The 25,275-nt window shown below is 32.0% G+C and overlaps 3 protein-coding genes across 5 annotated transcripts in view; 2 read left to right on the plus strand and 1 right to left on the minus strand.

The window, feature by feature from the left end:
• Positions 1 to 223, plus strand: part of LOC118191954 (ras-related protein Rab-6B-like) — a 28,242-nt gene extending 28,019 nt beyond the window's left edge. Inside the window, exon 6 of one of the 2 annotated variants that reach the window (XM_035362822.2) lies at positions 89 to 223. In XM_035362822.2, coding sequence (XP_035218713.1) covers positions 89 to 193 — 105 coding nt within the window. In that variant the 3' untranslated portion in view covers positions 194 to 223. Of the gene's footprint in view, positions 1 to 72 lie in introns of both variants that reach the window. The other variant, XM_035362833.2, reaches the window with a different exon arrangement.
• LOC118191944 (ras-related protein Rab-13-like) lies at positions 97 to 20,396 on the plus strand. The gene is made up of 6 exons (XM_035362814.2): positions 97 to 586; positions 8,251 to 8,332; positions 8,449 to 8,563; positions 11,330 to 11,431; positions 16,695 to 16,771; positions 20,176 to 20,396. Exons 1-6 carry the CDS (start codon positions 229 to 231, stop codon positions 20,216 to 20,218), a joined length of 777 nt encoding a protein of 258 aa, XP_035218705.1. The 5' UTR covers positions 97 to 228; the 3' UTR covers positions 20,219 to 20,396.
• Positions 10,085 to 23,383, minus strand: LOC118191977 (uncharacterized). Of its 2 annotated transcripts, none has more exons than XM_085821170.1 (5): positions 21,718 to 23,383; positions 21,416 to 21,613; positions 13,773 to 13,950; positions 12,250 to 12,336; positions 10,085 to 10,995 (listed from the first exon to the last, which is right to left on the minus strand). In XM_085821170.1, the coding sequence occupies exons 2-4, from the start codon at positions 21,451 to 21,453 to the stop codon at positions 12,277 to 12,279; spliced, it is 276 nt and encodes a 91-aa protein (XP_085677296.1). In that variant the 5' UTR covers positions 21,454 to 21,613; positions 21,718 to 23,383; the 3' UTR covers positions 10,085 to 10,995; positions 12,250 to 12,276. The 2 variants fall into 2 exon arrangements, with proteins under 2 accessions (XP_085677296.1, XP_085677295.1); XM_085821169.1 differs by having other exon boundaries at positions 13,773 to 13,995.
• Between the last annotated feature and the right edge of the window lie 1,892 nt (positions 23,384 to 25,275).

The following is a 25,275-nucleotide window of genomic DNA, read 5'->3' on the forward strand; positions in this document are numbered from 1 at the left end:
TTACTTATTAGATTTTTCCCAGGAGAATTTTATAATGTAATATTTAAGTGTATTTTTCCTCTGTTTTCACAGATCTTTATTTTCACAGCAATTTCAAACTACTCAGAGCATGAACTCAGAGCAAGAGTCATCTACTTCTCAAAACACCGTGAATTCAATAAATGACACCCACTTAAGTTGTAGCAGATCTTAGAAGAAACAAAATGCTTTGGGGAAATTTCACCTTCTATGGAAATTAAAAATTCAGTAGAAGAAAACAAATCAGAAAGAAACATAAAAAATTATGGAAGGTCAGAATCTGCACAAAGTATCAGTTTGCCTGAAAAAACAGAATTATTGCAGTGTTCCTCTGAATCTTTAACACATAGCAAAAAGAAAAATACCTTTGAACTAACAAAGCATTCTGAAGAAGTAAAACCAGTACCAGAGTCAACTACTGTACCTCCTTTTGAATCATCCAAAGCAAAAGTAACTGTATTTCCACATACTTTTAAAGTGGTTTTTGTTGGAGATAATGCAGTAGGAAAAAGTAGCATTCTTCAACGGATTTTAAAAAATAATTATACAGAAGTATACAGGCCTACAAGTAAGTAGAGATATGAAATATTTTTTACAAATATTTTTATTTGCCTATTAATATCTATAACATTTTTCTTCTCGTATTGCACTGAACAAGCAGAAGAGGAACAAGACTGCCATAATGTTGAAACTTTATTTAAATTAAATTTTACTCCATTACTTATCTGCATTTTCACACCAATTCTAGCACATGCACCATAACTAGAATAGTTAGTGGATGCCTTTTTGAAAGACATTTAAAGTATATTTATTTAGCCTTAGTGGGATTAGGTGTGAAATCATTAGCACATTCTAATCAGCTACCAATCAATTTGGATTTTAGCCTAACAGATATAAAAAAATCGCTATCAGTTGAATATAATACAATAGAAGAAAAATAAATTACTTCTAGTTTCTTTTCAATCGGAAGTCGATATTCCTTTGGTGTTCTGGTTTTGTGCATGCTATCATCAAGCATCCTGTTGTCATCCTTTCGGTGTTAAGATTTTTTTTCTGACAAATGTCCACATTTTGCTTTTCAGAACACTGGAAAAATGCCCTGCCTAGAAGGGAAGATGAGAACTTTTCATGCAAAATTTGCTTCCATATCCAAAAATTGACCACCATTAGTTGTATTGCATTATTACCTCTTCTATTGCACTGTTCTTGAAAAATCTTGGGTAGACTACTTTGAGGCTTCTTCATTCATTCAGTCTTCTTTCTCTTGAATAAAACTCTTGTACTGTATGGAAAACATAGAAAAATTTCAAGCTAAATCCTAGAGGTTACTTCCAGAAATGCATAAGATGGGTCCCAAGGAACTAATTTTTCAGTGATGAAGACCATTTTTATTTACATAAATTTTCAAAGTTTGGCATTATATTTTTGAGTTTACTAGTTTAGGGTTCGTACACATTTCTGAGCACGGAAATTAAGGACTTTTAAGAACCATTAATGAAAAAAAATGAAGGACCTATGAGCAAACGGGAACTGAATAAATTCAATTAAAAATATCATTCTATGCCTGAATTTCATTTTTGTAATACCATCCTAAAAATAAAATAGATACTTAAGTAGTATGCATTATTACTAAACATGAATTAATTAACATAATTATTAATAAGTTTGAAAATAAAATAAACTAAATGCAATTTATAAAGTAGCATTAAATATTTTACACTTATAATAGTTGGACATATTTCAAAAACGATAAGTGACATTTACGTTTTACTAAAAGTTAGCTTTATGTTTATTTTTTTTTTTTTTTAATGTCTCATTTTGTCACATACTTGGTCAGTCTAGAGGTTTAGTAAATACCAGGTATATTTTATGTTAAACAGCATAAGTTAAAATGAGAAGTAAGATCAAAATCGACATGATTCATAACAAAAGACCACTGCTGCTTGTCTAGAGAGAGACCTGCTGATTAGAGCAAACCTGAAAAGCCTGATGTAGGCACAGTTGGGCAAGTGTTGAAAGTTAATCAGGCTCTGTTTGATGCAATTAGTGTCGTAGCTTGTGTAGAGTTCCAGTGGTTGTAACCCAGTTAATATACTTTAAGGTTCCAATAAGTCATTAAAGCACCAGAGGTGATAAGTTGTTTTGTATTACCGTATTTGACGGCATATAAGACACACTTTTTTTCCTAAATTTGGTCTCAAAAAAGTTACCTGCATTTTATATGTGAAGGTAATTTGCATTCAATAATTGTGTGTTTGGCTTTTACGAAACGTGAGAACTAAAAGAAACTTTTTTTCCTTGTGTGTGGCCGTCTAAATAAGGGTGCGTCTTATATGCCGTCAAATACGGTATTTGAAGTCTCACTAGATGCAAAGAATATATTTTACTTGAATTTTTACATTTTTGTGTTTCATCTTGTGACCACAGTGAGTATCAATGAAAGGCAACAACTCACTTTAATATGTAGAGATTATTTTTAAGGGTAAACACTTATAAATTATTAAATTAGGTAATTAGATAATCTCAGTCATTATGGATTTACATGACCACTATTAAATTTTATCTTTTAACGATATTTGTTAACGAAGCCCTATTAAAATGAAAATCTAATAAAATTTCACAGTTTAAATACATGTAATTTATGACATTAATTCTCAAAAGATATTAGGACATAACAAAAACGACAAAACATTTATGCTTTGTAACAACACTCAACAAAATATTTATCCATCATTTTAATTTGAAGCCTTTCCAAACATTTTGGCTAGCTTATATCAATTTTTTTCTCTTTAAGTATCTTTTCTGACAATTAGAGATTTGTCTCGATGTGCAAACCAATGCTCTCGCTAGTTCCTGCATGCTTTATCTTCTAACTTGTCAACCTCTCCACAATGTACCTATGAGGTTTTACTTGATCTGGTATAAGTTAAATTGTTCCAAATCTCTGACAGATGTGAAGCAAATTATTGCTATGTCTGAAAGTAACTACAATATCAGACAAAGGTTTAAATAAGCCTCTTACTTAAAAAGAACTTAGGACATAAAGGCATGTTCTGATGCTAACAAAGTCAATTACAGCTCATAGTGACATAATTAATCAAGAACAGTAAAATTCAAACTAAAAATGTGGACTAGTGGTCAAAGATTATGCAATTTAATTTTAATTTAATCTGGCTCAGTTACTCTATCATATGAGGAAATAGAAATGGAAAATTATAGTAAAGGCTGAAATCATAAACAATTAAGTAATTTACATAATAATAACTGTGCATATCTTTGAAGAATAATTTTATTTATATATTCAGTTTCCCCCCCCCCCAACATGTTTCCTTTTCATTTTATAATTTTTTGGGTTGAATTAAGAATTTCTGTTATTCTAAAAAATAAGTGCATTTAGAATGTGTAGAAAAAGTTGCTAATTTTATTTCTTTAGTAATATGAACATTCAGAAGAAATATATATGGTAAAGGCTGGTTACAGAGCTGGTGTGACAGAATTTTTAGAATTTAGTGCCACACCGAACAACAAAATCTAGAAATGGCAAAACTTTTAGAATTCAGAGCAGGCATTGGAAACAGAATTTAGAAAGGCACTAGGCAGCAGAATTTAGGATCCACAGAGATTGCATCAGGTGGGAAAATGCCTAGTGCCAGCTATGTGTATGATGCATGAAGACAGATTAGATTAATCTTTTAAATTGTTAGTTTTCAATTTTTTTATTAATAAAAAAAATTCCTTTCTATAATGCCTGCCCAAGTGATAAGATTAGAAGCATTTTTGATATTTTCCATGCTTGTGTCTAGTGAAAAGTAGAGAAAATAAAGAAAAGATAAACATGTTAAGAAAAAGATTCTAGTATCAGGAGTAAACCATTCAAATATTATGTTTTCATTGTTCTTCCAGACGTTCCCCCAAAAGTAAGAAATTCATTGCAAACTTTCTGTAAAATACATCCATTATGTGTTGATACCAAGCAGACATTTTTCATTTTGTCACATACTTCTCGAATCTTCTAGAATCGAGAAATATGTGACAAAATGAAAAATGTGTCGCCTTTAAATCCTTCTAAACTTTCCAAGCTGCAATGTCTAAAATATTAAAGGAAAATTATCCCTACCAATTCTGTAACAGCAAAAAGCCAGAAATATTTCGGGGAAAAAAAAAAAAAAAGGAGGGAAAAAGTGTAAAATTAATTTTATAGAGAAAACTGATGCATATTCTGAGAATTTTGAATATTCTGAGATTATTATATGGAAAAAAGGCTTACTAGGAAAAAATTTTGGAAAATACATTTTAAATTAATTACATAGCTGATTTTGCTTTTGCTAAGAGTTGTTTCGTAAATTATGCTTTATAGCATGATACCTTATTTATTTTTCTGATTCAAAATATTGTATAATAAGTTCCCAAAATGAAACTTTATGATATGACAGTGAAAAATAAAAATGTGTTATTTATTAAATATAATTTCAATATATTACCATTATTTTAATGAAATTTAGAAATGTTATGACGTTTAAGAAAAAAACCGTCAAAAAATTCTCAGATCTTGGAATTAAAATTTTTTTATAGAAATGATCTTAAAATCGCCGAAATGTTGACAAGTCGCCAAATTTAGAACCGTTTAATAAAAGAATTCACATCTCCAAAAGCGAAAAGTTGTTTAAGAGCTCTTTATTAGAAAAAATGAATTTTGAAATGCGTATGTTTCACTTCTTGCTTAGAAACTTGAGTATCCCATCATTTATATTAAAAATAGAAACAAATTATAACCCATGAACCCATTCAAAAGATAACCATATATGTCAGTGAATCGCCAAAAATATTCCTCCAAAATGTTAATTCACACTCAAAATGGCAGTCGTAAAAACAGACAGAAATTTCAGATGATTAAAATTAAAGGACCTTCTGCTGATTTTGGCCAAAATTAAGGACTTTTAAGGACCAAAAATCGATTCCAAAACATGTAAGGACTCTTAAGGACCATACGAACCCTGTAGTTTAGGATTTGAAACATATGTAAGTAGATCCATAAGTTTCTGGCCTGATAAACTTCAAAAAGAAAGAAAATTAAAAAAATTTTTAATACAGTTTCCTTATTTTCACATCATTTAATGAACAACTCTGTGCCCCTGATGAAAAAGTAATCTTTAGGTTTATCCTCAAAATGTTCCAAAACTGCTCTTTCACACCATCTTCATCATTAAACCTTTATCCACAAAGGTCAGATTATAGTTTTGAGAATAGATAATAATCATTTGGAGCTAAATTTAGGCTGCAAAGTGGCTAGTCAAGCTCCTTAACCCCTTCGCGCCGACTGTCACGTCTACGTGCCAGCAACGAACACACTCACCTCCCGGCCGACACGCAGGCATGCCAGAGCATTTTCCCGTTCACTACCGACTGTCACGTATTTGTGCCAGTGTCCTAGAACGTTTGAAAAACTATAATTTCTGCCACAAGATGGCTCTGTATGTCCATATGGTTTCAGATACATGTACATTAGACCTTCTACTCGAAATGAGAGAAGCATGACTCACATACACGTGTTTTTGATTATATAAACAAACGGGGAAATAAATGTTTCCGAATGGCGTGATTTATGACGTCTCTTTAAATTCGCACGTGGTAGTTGTTTATTGTAAGTAGAGAAGTTTTATTTGCGTTAAAGCGTTGGGTATTTCGGTTTGCAGTTCAGTTTTTAGAAAATAATTAGATCTTGTTAGACGTGAATTCTTTCTGTATTTACCGTTGCAAGGTCAAAGCATTGAAAATGTTTAACAGAGCATGAAATAGCAGAAATGATGCAAAATATTTCAGATATTGATTCTGAAAGATTAACTGAAAGACATTTTCCAAAACTTTGTTCAGAAAAGACTGATAAGAAAATGAGAGGACGATGCTTCATTTGTTCACATTCCTGGAAAAATCCTCCAAAACGGCAAGTGAGTTATTACGAGTGCAAGGAACGTAACGTAGGACTGTGTGTAGATCCCTGTTTTCAAATTTTTCATACGAAAAGAGAATTTTAAGTAATATATTTAGTTTTCAGATGTGTAATGTTAAAAGTCATAAAATGGTGAGTAATGAAAATAAAATGTGTAAAATATGCATTTAAACAAGAAATAAGGTAATTAAAGTATATAATATAAAAATATCTATAAAGCATAAGCCGTTTAAATACTCTATAGAGCATTGTTAAACAATGTATTGATACTTCGGAAATTTCATGGATTTAGGCTTAGTAGCAAAAAAGCCCCTGGCCCTGGACAGACGCTCGCGTAAGACACTGCCGGCCTCCGCGATAAGCGCGCGTCTGCGCTACCCGGCGTGAAGGGGTTAAAGTTACATTTCTGTTTTTTGAATTCCTAAAAGAAATTCAGTACACGTCTTGGAAGCACTTTCTTCACGTTGAATGTACGAAAGAGTTGTTTTATATAGATCCTGTCTTGACACTTGCTCCTTATCTTTTATCACTTAATATTTTCTGATGTCAGTACCTCCACTGGTCAACCTTCTCAAGAATCATCATCTACGGAATTTCAGCCCTTCGGAAACTATTTTACCCCTTCTTTCACTGTAGAACAGGAAGGAGGTGAATCAACATGCATATCATCGAAACATGCTTTTTTCTGTTTGAAGTGATCTTCTTTAGTCTTTCTTTAAAATTTAATCACAGAATGATAGTCAGTTTTAAAATTTCAAGACAAAGTAGCACATTCAGTAGACAGTGAAAATTTGACACATACGATTTCCATAACTAAACTTTAAACTTACTCATTTAATATTTTCAGTATATGTGTGCAAGAGGAATTGTTAAACCTTATTTTATATATGAGGCTTTGTACTTTTGGATCTACCTGCACATATTTATTATGATAAAAAAAAAGTTTTTCAGTGAAGTTATTATGTAAGATCAATTAATCATTTTTTATTCTAATCGTAGGTTCCTGTTTGAACTTTGTCCTACTTTTATTTTATGATATTAGATAACATATTAGTATTGATGACAAAAGATTTATAATTCTGAGTGGAGATATGTATATCAGAATAGAAGCTTGAAGAATATTCTTTATTTTTCGTTTTTGCTAGAATGAATATTAATACCACAGAATAGTATCATTTCATATGATGAATGAAATTGAAATAGTGCCTTGTCATTTACAAAAGAGTATTATTGCTTCATTGGTTCGCAATTTTTGTCATTAAATTATTGCAGGCTCTGTTTCAATGTATTGGTAATCAACATAAGAAAAAATTATGATATTAGCATTCTTTAAGTTATACTTGGATATGTTGATGAATAGATAGATCTTAGTTAAATATATTTAAATAGATGCTAGTACATATATTTAAATTGAAGTTCTCACAAAGAAAAGTAGTTCAAAAATATCAAGGAAATTTAAATTTAAATACACTTTTAGATGCTTTTTGTGTCCTTTGTATTAAATTTAAAAGTGACAAAGTAATCCAAAAAGGGTAAATTTTTAAAATAATTGTATTTTAATTCATATTGTTTGATCGTACAATTAACAAAGAAATGTGTGAATGTTTTTTTTTTTTTTTTTTTCTTTCCCTTAAAGAAACTTTTAATATGTAAATTTTCTAATTGCAGTTTTTCCACTAGACATTATGTTGCCTTGAAATTTAGAATATATGGTTTCACTTTTAAACTGCCGCAAGCAACATTCCGCATTGTGGTTACAGGTTACAAAACAATTATTTTTCTTTGAGGCCTATTGTTTTATCTCAAAAATCCTAGTTATAAAACAAACTTACTGCTACAATCTGAGACTTTTGGGGGGAAAAAACTTACAGGTCAGAATACGGAAGTTATTAGATGTTTTTCAATTGCAACTAAACTTCCAATAAGCTAGATTTCAATGACAACTAGATATCCCCAATTAATCTTAAAATTTTTACTACTTTTTTATCTTAAAATTTTTATTACTTTTAGAGGTTATCAACAACTTCAAATCTATAGCATCGTGAACGTATGTTAGTCCTTGTAATGTATAGTAATAATTGTAAACATTATTTACTGTTGACAGTGTAGTTATTAAAGATACTCTCCATTCTTCTCAAAATTATTATTTCTCAAAATTCTGTTTTGGAATTAAGAGTAGCATAACTGTGTATATATATATATATATATATATATATGTCATTTCATAACTGCATATATCTTTCTTGAAGAAGGAAAGCATCAAACCTAAAGTATATTTCTTTCAGCTGTACAATCATATGAAAAGGAAATAGATGTAGAAGACAGGAAGATAAAGTTGAAACTCTGGGACACGGCTGGAAATGTGAAGTAAGTAATTTAAAAGACAGAAAATATCTTTTCATCTTAAATTTGTAATTCTTGTGGAATTATGAAACTTTAAATTTCATGATATTTGATTCTATTGGTCTTCGTCTTTAACGCAGGTTGCAACGTGCAATATTGCCTTATCTTTGTAATACAGATGCAGTTTTAATAGTATATAGTGTTATAGAAGAAGATTCCATTCAGAATGTAAAAACTTGGATTGAAAATGTTAAGGTACACATTGTAAATTTTTTATGTTGGTATATAATTTATTTCTGCTGTAGAATTTAGTAATAGTAGTACGCCAATTTTATTCTAGGATTTAAAAGCAGCATGTTAGAAATATTACATTCAAATGTTACATGTATGTTTCCTTTTTTATGCTGCAAAAATAAATGTGGCCAGTTAATCATAATTTTATTGATATTATATTCAGTAACGTAGTATTATTATGAGGAAGTAAAAGGTATTTCTTTTGTGTGCCTCTAATTTTGTGGTCAGCTTATTGTTCTGCACATTAAACAAGAAGACTATTTGTTTGGAACAACATATTTTGATCAAAATATTCAAAAATGTATATCTTGTATTCTGAGATGCTGGGACATATATTGCTTAATATTTGTGATACATAAAGTATCGATGACATGATGTTAACAGCATCATATCATCGATGCAATGATTTATAGCAGGGATGAACGAACTCCGGCCCGCGGATAGAATTTTAATTTGCCGGTTTGAGGCAAATTAAAAGAAATAGATATTATATATCCATCTCCTTTTCTACTTTGTTTAAATATTATTTTTTTCTTCCTTTTTTTCAAAGGACTGATGATCTTTTTACTTTCTGTATTTTTATTCTACAAAATATAAATTGGCAAGCACAGACAGCTTTCAATTGGTAAAGTGTTAACAGCAGAAGTTCTTTGTTATAGCTTGTAGACTGGCACCAAAAAGCCTTATCTCTTTCTTGGAAAACAGACATATGGGAATCCAATTATAGGTGAATTAGACCTCTTAGAAAAAACTTAATTATCTTAAAATTTAATCTGTTTGTTGGCAGCTAGCTAGTCTCATTTCGCGAGGTTAAATTCAGTACCCTCAGTAAATGAAGAGAAGCTTAAAAATTATGACGATGGCCTGAAGAAACTGCATTTTGAGTTCAAAAGAAGACTTCCAAGATTTCAGTGCCTTTCAAACAGAATTGGATACTTTTACCATGCCTTTCAACGTAAATTAGGAAGCAGTGAGGTCAGATTTGCAGCTAGAATTAATTGAGTTGCAATCTAACAATCATCTTGTGCAGTTGTTTCTAAATATGCCAGAGTTTTACAAATCATTATCGAAATTAAGTTTCCCAAATTTAATATCTCACGCCCAGAAAAGCAGTGCTATGTTTGATTCACCTTATACATGTGAAGAAGTGTTTTCAACTATGAACCTTAGAAAGAATTATTTGAGAAGTAGACTGACAGATGATCATTTAGCCTCATTCCTTAGAATCAGTACATCTCACTTCGAACCTCAGTATAAGGAACTTTTAAAAATGAAATTGTAATTTCATTTATCTCATTAACATAGTTAAATTCGAATAATTGTATATCGATTTTAAAATTTTAGAAAAATTTATCTTGGTCCACCAAATTTTTTTTTTTTTTTTTCAATTTTTGGCCTGCGACGAAAATGTTTGCCCATCTCTAATTTATACGAGGCGTATTCGGAAACTAAGTACCGTTTTGAAAAAAAATAGTAAAACAATTTTTTCGATAGTAAAACAATTTATTTTTACATGAAAATACATGTCTTAAACTATTTTTCAACATAGTTTCCGCCAATGATCAAACACTTGTCATAGCGGGTGACCAGTTTTTGTATACCATCGTCAAAGAAACTTCCCACCAGTTTCGATAACCACGACTCCACAGCATTTTTCGTGTCATCGTCAGATCCAAAGCGCTTGCCACCAAGCTCGCGCTTCATGTGCAGGAACAAGTGGTAGTCGGACGGCACCAAGTCAGGGCTGTACGGCGGGTGATCGAACTGCTCCCAATGAAACTGTCGAATTAACGATTGAGTGACACCAGCAGTATGGGGCCAAGCATTGTCATGGAGCAACACAATTCCTTTAATGAGCATTCCTCTCCGTTTGTTTTGAATGGCACACCTTAGTTTTGTTAAAGTCTCACAATATCGTGCCGCATTAATGGTTTCACCTCTGGGAAGAAATTCAGTAAGCAAAACGCCTTTCCTATCCCAGAAGACAGTGCACATGATTTTTTGTGATGACATTGTCACTTTGAACTTTTGTTTTTTTGGAGAATGAGTGTGTCTCCACTCCATCGATTGTTGTTTCGATTCTGGTGTGAAATGACACACCCAAGTTTCATCACCTGTCACCTTTCTAGTTCATTTATTGTAGGTAGGAAAACACCAAGTTATGAAATCTTTCCATTGTGACAGCTGCAACATTCTTTGTCTTTGACATTTTCACTGAAATTGCTAAAAACATTGATGCTATTGGAAGACTTATTGTATTCAGTTCAAAGACTCAAGCATGAAACAACATGTTACATCATAAACCAAATGTGCATAAAATTTAGTGCTATTGAACTGATAATGATGTGCAGTTTTTCATACTTGGCAAATCGCACAACCTTGGTTCAGAATACCTAAAAATAATGAAGAAAGTATGATATAAATGATGAAATTACTACTTGGGAAAACAGATTCAGCTGTAATTCAGAAACCTGACCGTGCGTCTGTTACACATGTATATCATTTTATACATTCAGGCCTTGCACATTTCTATCTTACCACTAAAAGTTAATTACTGCCTCAATCTAATGCATTTTTAGAAATAGCTTCCATATACATACATCCTTTAAGTTTCCAAATAAAATCAATAAATAAGTAACTGATGTTTATTTTGAGTTCCTCTCGCAATGCACGACTGTGAATTTTTTGTTCTACTTATAAACAATATTTTGTATTAATTTCTTACAGGAAAGAAATCCAGACGATACCATAATCCTTATAATTGGTACCAAGGTCGACCTAAGGAAGTCCGAGGAAGCATTTGAAACAGCTGGAAAGCAGTTTACTACTGTAAGGATTTCTATATCAGTACTTTCTTTGATTTCTTTTTCTACTTTCTTTTTAAAGAAACCCGGCTAAAAATTTTTTATGTTACCAGTATCTTCTAATATGTAATATGTTGTGTAAATATGGCTTTACAATAGGCATTTGAAATAATACTTCTCTTTTATCCCATTAAAAATATCATTTTGCTGATTACCACAACTTACTTTCTTTAATTGGTCCAACCAGTCTTAAAATGTCAGGAATTTTTAATAATCTTTTTTTATAGCTTATGCTAAAAGTAAACAACCCAAATTATGTGTGTGCGTATATATATATATATATATCCAATTATTAATATCAGTTGGAAATGAAAAGTAAAAAGTATTGTAATTATGAAACTTGTTAAAATTAATTTTCCAGAAAAATGAGTTTAAACTATGGAAACTATAAAAATCAATGTATTTAAGATTTTAAAATATAAAGACAAAAATAAAACAAAATTAATTATTGTTGATTCCATGGAATAAGGCTAACTTTTCAAAGAAGAGTTAATCCTTTTCAATAAAATCACCAATAATTATGAGATCTGATCGCATTTTATATATTTCAATGAAATTCAATTCAAAAATTGCTAAGAAATATATCAATTTGATATTAAATTTATTTATTTTTCAAATATATGAAAGAAATTCCCTGTTGCAATCCGATTCAAATAAAATGAGAAGAATCCAAATGCCAGTCAAAACATTAATAAAAACTAATTCCGGTTATAATAAAATATTTATTAAGGTCTGATATAATATTCAAAAATGTACAAAAACAAAAAATTAAATTTTACTCACATTTGTTGTACTTCTTCAATGCCAATTTTAACTGACCATTTTTTCTATTAAAAAAGGAAGGACAGCTGAAACAATCTGTTGAGGACACTACAAATAAAAGAATGGTAAATATTAGATGGTTTAGAGAATTTCATTTGGCAACTAGTTCCAGGCTCGCTATTAGTAGATATATAACACTTCCTGCCTTATCTTTCTCTCAATTTTGGGTAGTGCGATCATCAAGTTATTAGCTTAAAAATAAAATCTGATAATTAATAGTATTTTTTTCCCAAAAGAATTTGCATAATTAAAATTAGTTTAAGTAATCTATTTCTGATTCTAGTAATTTCATTAAGTACTGTGTTGCCAATAACTTTTCTAGATAAGCTGGTATTCCAGTTAATTAGTTAAAAAGCTTAAAATCTCTTCTTTTATCAAAAGGTTTAAATTTTATTGTGGCTAATTATTTGCAGATCTAAATAATCAGTTTCTTGTTGCGTTATATTAAGAATTAAGCATAAAGAGTAAATTTGGAATTGTGTTGACTCAAAATTATTAAACAGCAATGACATCATCTATGTATCTGAAGGTATTTGCATAGTTTTAAATTAGTCTTATACAGTCATTGTTGAAATCGAAATTTTTTAATAAATAAGTAGAAGTTACAAATATGCATAGAAAAGTTAGTTGCCCATATGGGGACACATACACACACATGTACTACATCAAGAGATAATAATTAAATCATGAAAGGGATCATTCTAACAGGAAATACACATATCAAAATTGAAACAAAAACAATTCAAAATGGATATAATATAATATATATAAAATTGCTGAAAATTCCTTGGTCTTTTACAAGAGCAGCCAAAGAATTTTCAACAGAGCCACATTTCTGAATGAGTGGGAATTCATGAAACAGTTCAAAATAAAAATAAAGAAACTGACAATTAATATTAATTTCATTAAAATTATTATCAATCAAATTCCTCTAAAAATACACCATAATAAAAATTTTAAAAGAAAAACTTCAATTAATCAAGATATAATCTGCTCCGATGTTACCCTGAAATACAGTGCTGGCCATCAAAATTGCAACACCAGGATGGAATGATTGTGTACCTTCTTCGAGGTACATACAAGGTATTTGATTGCTGCCGTGGCCTGCATGGTCTCCAGATCTGTCACCCACTGAAAACATCTCTGGTCATGGGTTGCTGAGAGACCGACCGGCCCACCACCATTCTCCAGTTAATATGGTTGATCAAATGTGGCATGGAATGAGTTGCCCATTTCTGTCGTCCAAGCCCAATTTCGTGCCTAAACGGGTAAGGGCTGTTTTAGATGCCAAGGGTGGCTGTGTTTCTACTAATTTCGCACCCCTGTAAACTCTCAAACTGCTTACAAATTTAATCATTTTATCTTCATGCCATACTGTTTAGGTGCAATAAATATCTTTTTTGTATTTGCTTTCATCGTATTGCAATTTTAATGGCCAGGAGTGTAAATAAAAAAATTAATGCTTAAATCCATGCGGCTTTTACGTTTTTGCATAAGATATCCTGGAGATACCAATCAGATATCCTGAAAGCAAAAATTCTTGGAAATATTTCTTTCAACCCAGGTTCAGTCTTGGTAATAGACGTGATATCAGTTTTACAAGGTGTAGACACGACCAGAGGACACGAACAGCAGTTCTCACAGCACTGAATGACTTGAGGCCTACAGAGTAGCAATAACAGCAGATGAAATTCAAAATATAGGGAACTAGAAATAAAGATATATTATTATTATTACATATTGTATTATTAATTACTATGTATTTTATTAGGGTAGAGGTTTTATGAATAAATATTATTGTAATAGTTACTGGTAATTTATCCATTAACACTTCTTATTTGTTATGGCCTTACTGTAATCACGTCCTTAGGAAAATAAATTATTTGCATAATTTTCCCCTCTCGATTTTCATATGATAAAATTAGCAAAAAAAGGAGGATATGTGAATAAATATAGTATTTATCATTTTTAATGACTGTTTATCGATTATGTGTTCACATTTTTTGCATGTGGTGCAATTCCCTAATTTGTTTTAGTAGTATACTTGCACTTCCACATGAATTAATTTATTCAGTCAAAAGTCTTTAATTCGGACTCGTCGGGACTTAGGCGATTCTGGATTATCGATTTTTCCGGATTATAGATCATCAGTTTAAATCTGGTAAGATGGCATGCTGAAATTATAAAATTAAAAATATGACACCGTAATTTATGAAATAAAGAACAATTATGACCTAAAAGGTATCAAAATTTACAAAAAAAAAAAAGCTTAATATTTATTTGTTTACTTTATTAAACATTACTTTATTTCAACACACGTATGCGTAAAGCATACATTACCGGCCTATAATAGTAGTCATACATTACCGGCCTATAATCTTAGTCAAAATTAGAAAATTGCAACGAGAAAACTATTTGATATTTATAATATTCGTATAATAATTTGTATTCGTGATATTTAAAATGAATTTGATTTAAATTGACACAGACAGACAGAGTACATCGAGACTAAATACTACATTTAGTAAAGAATTATAAGCCAAATAAAATAAAAACATCTGCTCTGAAGATAAGGATAGTGCTGACAGATCAACTTCCAGTTCATTGCGTGCTGCGACGTCCCCCCTCCCCCTGCAGAGCAGCATGAAATTGAAGAATAGATTTTGGAATGGTTAGAGAAACAAAGGATATGCCTTTATCCATTTTTTTGCAGCAATTCCACTTTTTGTTTGATGGACATCGAAACATGCTTTCGCTTTGTAGATCCTTTGGCAGCTCCAGCATCGGAAATTCTAAGCTTACTTTTATAAAATTGCTCTAACAGTCTGCAAAAAATAATAATCCGGATCCAATTCGAAGATTAAGGAACAACGCAATCTGTAACATTAACCCCTTCGCGCCGGGTAGCGCAACCGCGTGCTTATCGCGGAGGCAGGCAGTGTCTTACGCGAGCATCTGTCCAAGTCCGGCGGCTGTTTTGCTATTAAGCCTAAATCCATGAAATTTCCGAAGAATCAACGCATTGTTTAATAATGCTCTATAGAGTATTTAAACGGCTTATGCTTTATAGATATTTTTATATATACTTTAATTACCTTATTTCTTGTTTAAATGCATATTTTACACATTTTACTTTCATTATTCACCAATTTATGACTTTTTTTAACATTATACATCTGAAAACTAAATATATTACTTAAAATTATCTTTTCGTATGAAAAATTTGAAAACAGGGATCTATACACAGTCCTACGTTACATTCCTTGCACTCGTAATAACTCATTTGCCCTTTTGGAGGATTTTTCCGGGAATGTGAACAAACGAAGCATCGTCGTCTCATTTTTCTTATCAGTTTCTTCTGAACAAAGTTTTGGAAAATGTCTTTCAGTTAATCTTTCAGAATCAATATCTGAAATATTTTGCAGCATTTCTGCTATTTCATGCTCTGTTAAACATTTTCGACACTACGACATTGCAATGGTGAAAACAGAAAGAATTCATGTCTAACAAGATCTAATTATTTTCTAAAAACTGAATTGCAAACCAGAATACCCAACGCTTTAGCGAAAAAAAAACTTCTCTACTTACAATAAACAACTACCCGGTACAAATTTAAAGAGACGTCATAAATCACGCTATTCGGAAACATTTATTTCCCCTTTTGTTTATATAATCAAAAACACGTGTATGTGAGTCATGCTTCTCTCATAAGAATAGGTCTAATGTACATGTATCTGAAACCATATGGACATACAGTGCCATCTTGTGGCAGAAATTATAGTTTTTAAAAATGTTCCAGGACACTGGCAGAAATACGTGACAGTCGGGGCTGAACGGGAAAACGCTCTGGCACGCCTGCATGTCGGCCGGGAAGTGAGTGTGTTCGTTGCTGGCACGTAGACGTGACAGTCGGCACGAAGGGTTTACTGAAATAGATAATTAGATAATTTTAGCTTAGCTTATACCATCCGTTATACATTAAACGTGCATGCGTGCGATCATTCCGGATTATGAGCGTCCAGATTGACGACTTTTGACTGTAATTACTTTTCAAAAATAAAAAAATTAAAAAAAAGGATTTTTATTAATGAAGAATCTGTTATCAAACAACAGAAAGTTGTGCTTAGTGTTCACTGATAATAGTATCAAAAGGTAAAATTAGTAATGTTCTTAATAATCTGATTTTTGACATGAACATTAGTATTAATTAAATCAGTATTATATCAGTACTTTTATTCAGTTTCACTTTCATGTAGTAGTCATTTCACCTACTAAACTATGACTATACTTCTACTTAATTATGATTGCAACTTTTTAATATAGTTGTTACTTACCTATGTTTAATATTATCAATTAATACATTTTGACTGTTTTGAAGAATAATTTTAAAATGTTTTGTTTTCTAGGAAAACAAAGCATTCTTTTTTGAAACCAGTGCAAAGACAGGTGAAGGTATAGAAGAAATAATGAATACTCTCTTAAGGTATTGCTATCTTGTTATAAATGTACTTATTAAACTTTCTGTCTGATTATTTTCAGTTTTGAAAACTTCAGTGGTAAAGCTTCTTAGTAATTACGCTGATGACTGCATGTAATGCTATCAAAATGGCTCTGCAGTTTTCCAATAAACTATACTTATTCATAATTTCATCAAATCTTAATCAATTAAAATTCCTGATTTTTCCTTATCTATATGCAACATCTTCCTATGCTAGCATTAATCACAGGTATCTAGATAATTAAATTCAGTACGAATCTTCACTTCTGAGGCTGCAGTTTATTATACACTGAGAAAGATTAGAACATAACATGTCTATGACATTTTAAAAATAACAAGACAATAAGAATGGAATAAAGTAATTCCAAGTTTAAGACAATATGGTAGTTTTTATTCGTTTTGTATAGTCATTCATGCGTTAAACCTGTGCAATACTGTAATAGATGTAACTAGTCCATTCTACAACATATGCCTTCACTCTCGTTGAGTTATGTTCGTATTCATCCAAGTGTAGTATATTACATTATAAAATATAAATTCCTTGCTGTCTAAACTTCTAGGCGTAACTGAATGGCATTTCATGCATGACGTGGCTCGCTAAAAATATGCGTTTCAGTTCAGCCCCTCACACATGCAGTGAGCTTAGCTCTAAGCTAAGCATTCGCTGGGACAGTTCTCGAACTATTGTTACAGACAGCATATTTTGCTCACCATGAGTGATATTTTTAAAGTTATTTATTATCTTGAGTTATCTTGAGAATGCATTGCCTACTTGATGCATAAATGGTAGAAATATGGGTCTAATGATAAAGTTGAAGTATGTAGTACTTTTCAGATTCCGGGAACAATCACGAAATTATTGCTAATCATAATTTATGCCACCACATACAGGAAAATGTAATATATGTCATAGATAAATTTACAATGCAGGTTGATTGCAAAGTGATATGAAGAATGAAATCTAATAATCTTGTTTAAGGTTCTTTATAGGCACATTTGTGTTTGTTTTAATTGGGTTAATACGAGGGCTATTCACAAAGTAACTTACATTTCGCTGCTGCGCAGCAAGAGTTTGAATCAATTTCTAAATAACCTTGAATTTTTACTAAAGCGTAAACATAAAAAATTATTCCCCAATTTCATTCAAATCAAATCTAATAAAAAATCTTTCAGTCGCGTTTCAAGAATTCTGTTAAACTGCAAGCTTGCCTTGCTTCGATCCATCATAAGGGATACATATCTACAGTTATCCAAAACTGAACATGAGCTATGAAGCTTCATCTGAAACTCGCTAATTCATATCCAAAATCCACTGCCATTGAACAAAAGGCTTGGTCTAGAACTGGAAATGTGGTTAACCATCATAAAAATACTCTTGCATTTAAATTCCAAAAACTTCCTTTTACAGTCTTCCAATTTAAGTAGTTCAAAAAAATCTTTCCACTGTAAATATTAAGCCAATACTAATTCAGAAGACAAACAATTTGTAAATATAACGCTGATTTTTGTTGTTTGTCTTCTGAATTAGTATTTATTCGGCGTGTTATTGTGTCTTAATTAAGCCAATAGTTAATATTTCGAGTGTTAGTTTATCAGAAGAACAAGAGAGAATTCTAAAATGTAATTTTAACTTCTCACAAACCTCAAAACCCTTGACTCCAAAGATTTTGGCTCCGAAAAAGCTTTGAAGTTCAGTAAAGCTTCAGATACACAGAAAGAAATGACTAGGAATTTTATCACTCATAATGTAAAATTCAATAATAAACCTTTGAAACCAAATCTAACTGCGAGAGAAAGAGCTACAATGTGCGAGATTCATTCTAACCCGGATATTGTCATTTCAAAGGCCGACAAAGGTGGCCAGATAGTCGTCATGGATAAGAACACTTCCATCGATGGTGTCACTAAACTCTTAAACGAAGGACCATATAATCCGATCCCTAAAGATCCTTCACCTTCGGACTTATCCAAAATAAAAACTGCGATCAAATCTTCGCAAATCATTTCAAGCAACTTAAAACATTCGCTTATCCCATCTGTTGCGAATTGTGCCAGATTATATGCTCTTCCGAAAATTCATAAAAGTTGTTTTTCTTTCCGCCCTATTGTATCAAATTTAGGTACTACCTCGTATCCGTTAGCTAAGTATTTAGTTTCTAGATTTTTAACTCTATTAGATAATAAACATTTACACTATAAAACATTAAATAGAGTTTGTAAAAAAGTTAAAAGCATTTCTCTTAGAAATTTACTAATGGTTTCTTTTGATGTAAAACCATTATTCACCAATGTTCCAGTGGAGGGTGCATTAAATATGTCTAGAAACCAGACTTCGTGAATTTCATTTCTCTTGCATTGAAATTGATGAGCTAATTTGCCTCACTTTATTTGAAACAAACGCATTTTGCTTTCCAAAATAAGAAATTACAAGCAAACTGAGGGATTAGCCATAGGAAGCCCCCTCAGTCCCATCCTGGCTGATATATACATGCATTATTATGAATCAAAATTATTTGAAACTTTAAACTTCCCTGTATGGTTCTGCTATGTAGACCATACTTTTACCCTGTTTGAAGGTAATAAAGATAATTTAAATAAAGTTCTTTCAACAATGAATTCCATTGATCCTTTCATTCAGTTAACTTTTGAACTTGGGACATGCAATTCTCTTCTGTTCCTTGACATTCTGGTCCTACGTAACACATCCAACTTTAGTACTACGATTTACCGTAAACCTTCATTGATTTACCTTCCACCACACTTCAAATCATGTCAGCCGACTAAACAAAAGTTAGCTTCCTTTTATTCCTATGTTTTCTGTGCTCTTCAAGTTTGATCCTCCAAACTATCCCTTGATGAAAAACTAAATTATTTAAAAGCAATAGCTATTGACAATTCTCATCTCAACACACCAAAAGGCACACTCTTGTTTTAGGAGATTATAAGAATTCTGTTGTCATTCCCTTCTTTCCATCAATTAGCTATAAAATTGCACTTATTTTACAGAAATTTAACTTTCGGGCCATTTATTCTCCCAACAATAAAATTCAGAGTTCCATACTCAAGTACTCCATTCAGGATATGAATTATTGGGGTCCGGATTAACGACTTTTGACTGTATATCTTTTTTATAGAGCAAGTGCTGTTATCAGGAACAAAGAAGCAAAAGTCATTGCAGCTGTCAAGCTACAAAAATGATTGTAAGTCAAGTGAGGTGTATTGAACTTTTAATTAATAAAAATTTAGGAAAATTAGAAGTTGCATTTTGGCTCTCATTGAGCCTTGCATGTATGAAACCAGCCAAATTTCCAAAAACTTTGTTTACCTAATGAAATATTTGGTGCAATTGTTTTACTTTTAATATCTAATCATATATTTTTTTTCAATAGGTTGTTACTATGTAAATTTAATAAAAGCGAAGAACTTTCATGAAAGAAAATGGAATGCATCATTAGTCATTCAAGAAAAAAATCAGCAGCTCAAAAGTTACCTATGTATGAAAATAAAAACAATGCTGTATATTTTTTCATTATATATTTTCTCACTATGTGTTAAAGAAGTTATTATTTTATGTTTTAATTCTAATAAAATGTGCAACTTTATTCAGTAACTTTGTTTTATGTGTAATTTAGTAAGGTCAACCAGAAATATTCTTCTCATAAATTAATACATCATTCATTAACCGTTTGACTGCTATGCAAAAGCGCTGGTTCATTTGTCTCGAAAACCACGACACAGTTAGTTATTTTAGAATGCACTCATGTTACAAAGAACGAGCAAGGTCAGACTACGTACATTCACACCCATGGAGCAAAAAAGACATGCAGAAACTCGCAGCGCATAGCCGCTGCGTCGTGGTTTTCGAGACAAATGAATGCGCCGCATGGCAGTTAAATGGTTAAAATAGCTGAGGTGTTTCTGTCAACATACTTTAATTTTTGAAACCATGCAAATAATTGCTTTGTATATTAATTCTTAGAGTGATATTATAGTTTTTAGACTTTTATACAAGTATAGGATAAATATCTTGGCAGTTTCGTACCCAATAGGTCAGAAAGGATTGAAATTAGTATATGACATGCGATTTATCTGTATCATATTTTAGAATCCATTTTCTGCAAATCAATCTGTTACATACATGCTCATACTTTTATTATTTTCAAGTTTTTGTTTTAGTAAATTAACTGTTCCAATCACATATATCTACATAACAGTTTTAAATAATCAATATTTCATATGAAATAAAAATCTCACTTTATCAATATTAATAAATTGAAACAAATTATGAGCACTTAATTCATGCAAAAAAAAGGGAAATAAAATTTTGATTTAAATGCCAGTAAAGAAGCTTAGCATCAGCAGCTATTTGGGGCAGAAAAAAATTACAAAAATTAGCTTAAATTAAATTATTAATTAAATTAGCTTTTGAAAAATCACAACGGTTTTGGATTAATCAATAGATGAATAGGTAGAGGTGTCTCTCTTCATTATAGGAAAAAGTATAATAAATTTTATTAGTATAAAGTTATTTGTTGTTATTTTTAAATATTGCAAATACACTGGTTATCAGAAATTAAGGAAAAATCACGATTACTGAAAAAGTTACATGTAGAATTTAATGAAACTTACCCACAATATGCAACACATAGTAAGATATCAAATAACATAACTAAGCTGGCGGATTGAGAGCAGCTAGATGTCTCCCAAAAGCATCGCAAACTTGCTCTATGGGATTCAAGTCCGGGGATCAAGCTGGCCACTCCATGCGCATAATTGTTTCCAGTTGAAGATAATCATCTACGATGCGAGCCCTGTGTTGTTGTCGTCCTGTAACGGGAAAGCATCACCTATTACCTTGGCATATTGGGCGCACATAAACATCAAGGATGTCATCTATCATCATTTCAAAAGTATTGCAGAAACACACTTACTGTTGATTAAAGGTAGGTTACATAGTAAGATTCCCTATTTCAAGAACGATTTTTTTTTTTTTTTCATGCAGTCTTGATGCTAACAGCTCTGAAGCTTTTTTAGATAGTCCCAAATCTGGTGCTAAATCATTCAACTCACACTGGTCGAATCCCTATTAAATGGAATCACCTTCAATTTCAAAACCTTCATTGTTGGGGGGTCAATTCGATATTCACCAGAATCGCATTCCTGCATTTCCAAAGAAAGTAATTCTTTGAAGACTGGCCCTGAGAGTTCAACTGAGTGAGCTAGTTGATGGTAAACTATGATACTGTATATCTTGACGCTATCACTATGCAAAAGTAAAAATCACTTTTGTGATTTTGGGCACTCGCCAAATCATAGGTACATCAAATGGAAATTTAGAACGTGTTCCCTTCATCGACATCTGTAAATTCTCGAAATTAAGCAAAATAGGCTTGCCTGACAAATATGCTAATGGTTTTTTCTTTGACTGGGAACGGTAAAACTGCCACATATGTAACAAAATGGGACGTTTTAGGACGTTTAGGTTGTTTTAGGACTTCATACGCAAACTATCAGAGGCAGGCATGAGGAAAGGTTTCAGTTCATACATAAATAAAAACTAAACATTGCTAACCTCGTATACAAGCAAGAACTCTACATCGGAAAGTGCTTCTCTATACCAGAATGACACACGTCTCACTATAGTATCTCAGGTGTAACTGAACTAGTCTCGGCAAGTATGCATCTATCGCTGGTCTCCGATGGCATTATTCTCCAAGTGCCAAGGCAAAAGGTTTATGTCAGCAAGAAGAAAAGCAATCTTGAGAAAAATTTGAAGAAAGGTTTAACGTTTCAATGGTCTTTAGTCCAATTTCGCATTATTTTCATTGCCATTGAGAAAGAATGCAATACTTATTAATATACCTAAATATTTCTTATTTAATAGTTACAACTTTCAAACACATTTTAAAATAATCTACTTCATCATACCAACATGAATCTTCTTTGGAAACCGTAAGCACTGACATAAACTGGTAATTCCTTTTACACACTGCAGAAAAAGTGCACAAATCTCTGCGCATTTCGCGTCTTTTCACCTTCATTCTTATATATTTGAGTGCTGATTATCCTATATCAGATATATCCTATATTAGATAAATATGATCTATCACAACATCAAAGTCTATTTGGCAGTACATAAATTACAATTATTATTATTGCCAGTAAGAGCAGTAACGCTGGAAACTGATTCAAAATATAAATAAACTTTTTTACAAAGCAACTTATTAAATCCACGTAACTTCTCTTTCCTGTTATCCATTACAATATTTATATCTTATAAAAGCTAAGTAATGTATCGCTTTTCCTGTTATTCACCCTAAAATTTTCTTCACCTCCCGTCACTCGTGGTGAAAACAATTCTCTGATTAGACGTGCCTTTGACTGCGTTATGTTTGTACATGTTCAGTATATTGCTGCGAGCGACAGGATCATAACCCTTTAATTGCTTAAGACGTATATAAACGTTTTCGGAATTTCCTTTAAAAATGCTTTAGACGTGTTTACACGAATTTCAAATTCGAAAAATGTTTAAGACATGTATACACGAAGCCCAAATTGCTTGAGACGTATTTAGACGATGCAATCTGGTCTTCTTTCCCTTACCTTTCTGCAGGCGGCTGTCAGTTGACACAAAGCTCTTAATAGAGTGTGAAGTGCTTGAAAAGAACACTTTACGGAAGAGTTCTGAGAGTGAAGTATCATTGTCAGACAGCAGGTGTGTGTTATCTTTTCTACGACTGCAAGCTTTTAATGAAGATAAATTGTTTTACAACCGTTTGTTTGCCTTGTGGTTATTTATACAAATGAAAATCAAACAGAATCGCTCGTTACAGTACATTACCGAAATTTAGAAGAAACTGGGAAAAATAATAATTGTAACGTAAGACGTACATTTTAATAAATCATATATTATACAATCAAATATTTTATTTTTGCATTAAAAGTTGATTACAATTTCTGATTCGTCAAGAATAGGAAAAAATATAAAATGCTGCAAATATCTATCTTGTTTGCCCTTGCATTTCAAGTGCCGGTGTTTTTAATGATATATTCCTTTTTATACTTTGAAATATGTAAACTGTGCTTTCAGCATGCCTGATTTTTGTACTCGTATATGTGGATGTGTGTTCCTTATAAACGCGAACTGACATATAAAAATTTCTTGAATGTCGAGAGGAAGCTATTCTATTCGAAAACTTCAATCAAATCAAATAAATTCATATACCGAAGGAATTTCTTGAAATATTTGTTTTTTAAATTTTATTATTAAAATTCCGTGTCCAAATGTAGGATCAGGTAAAAAAATGTTTGCACTCTTAAGCGTGTGGCTCTGAGACTTATGGATGGTCATAAGAAAAGCAAGTTTTACAGGAAATTGTCTACGTCTCAATTGAAACGGCAACCCTGTGCCATGGCAACTTCACCCCATTGGCTAGTACAGTTACGCAAGCAACCAGTAAACTATCGGCGACAAACAGACACTTAAGCTACGCAAGCAACGAATAAACTATCGGCGACAAACAGACATTTAAGCCGCATATATATATATATATGGGGTGAAGTAACATCATCTCCTCCGAAACGGCTGGCCCCCGGGCTTAGCGAAGCACACCGTAGGATTCCGCAGGTCCGTGGCACGCCATTTTGACCATTCGCGCCTTCTTGGGACTAATTAGCCGTGATATTAATTAAAAACTAATTTTTCCCTACATTTTTCACTTTCTTTCATGGGTTATCCCTATTACAGGAATTTGGCTACGTGCCAATTTTTTTTCTCTCGAATATCTACGGAACGACGCCGAATCAAAATTCGAGACGCGTATCCTCGGATTCTAAAAAATTCTCCGAATCCACAGATATCATTCTCATCTTTGTACGATTTTAATCGGCCAAGATATTCATTAAAAACTGCGGAAACGTCAATTTCCGCGGTCATTTTTCCGAGTGGCAACAATAAACTATCGGCGACACACACTTTAGCCGCTTGTAATATACTAGAAAGCCCGCGGTCATACAAAATAACCGCTGTTCTAGATATTATAAATTGTAATTAAAATGATTTGTACAAAGGTGTCTGCTAATTTAAAAAGAATTACCCCCCTAGGGCAGGCGGCGAGGACGCCCCTTTGCTTACCGCCACACGGGGTTTCCCCTTCTACTTGCTTAATTGCGAGTGCAATGAAGGAAACCACTGGCGGTACATTGCTTAAGAGCCACCGCTAGCTCAATAAATAAAGGGGATTTAAATAATAAAATGTTAATTCATATGTCAAAGATCTCTTTGTACACAATTCTTGTGTAGATCTTTCCATCATTTTTAAGCTCGCCTTGCAGAGGGCCATCCATTATTTTTAATTTTACATCCGTTCTTTCACGAACTCTTGAACAGGCAACATAAAGTTGACCGTGTCCAAATGCAGGCTCAGGTAAAAAAATGCCAACACGCTTAAGCGTTTGACCCTGAGACTTAATGATGTTCATAGCAAAGG

Source organism: Stegodyphus dumicola, chromosome 7 (genome assembly GCF_044657685.1).
Source record: "Stegodyphus dumicola isolate Sdum_Otavi_A_Nest chromosome 7, ASM4465768v1".
Lineage (NCBI taxonomy): Eukaryota > Metazoa > Arthropoda > Arachnida > Araneae > Eresidae > Stegodyphus > Stegodyphus dumicola.

Excerpts from the sequence above, each read along its gene's own strand:
- LOC118191944 (XM_035362814.2), top strand. The coding sequence starts at position 229 with ATGGAAATTAAAAATTCAGTAGAAGAAAACAAATCAGAAAGAAACATA. Across the intron at positions 587-8,250 it reads AGAAGTATACAGGCCTACAA|CTGTACAATCATATGAAAAG; the intron begins GTAAGTAGAGAT and ends TATTTCTTTCAG. Across the intron at positions 8,564-11,329 it reads CTTGGATTGAAAATGTTAAG|GAAAGAAATCCAGACGATAC; the intron begins GTACACATTGTA and ends AATTTCTTACAG.
- LOC118191977 (XM_085821169.1), bottom strand. The coding sequence starts at position 21,453 with ATGTTATTTGATATCTTACTATGTGTTGCATATTGTGG. Across the intron at positions 13,996-21,415 it reads CTATGTGTTGCATATTGTGG|TTCCCTATATTTTGAATTTC; the intron begins GTAAGTTTCATT and ends CTTTATTTCTAG. Across the intron at positions 12,337-13,772 it reads AGGATATCTTATGCAAAAAC|TGTCCTCAACAGATTGTTTC; the intron begins GTAAAAGCCGCA and ends TTTTATTTGTAG.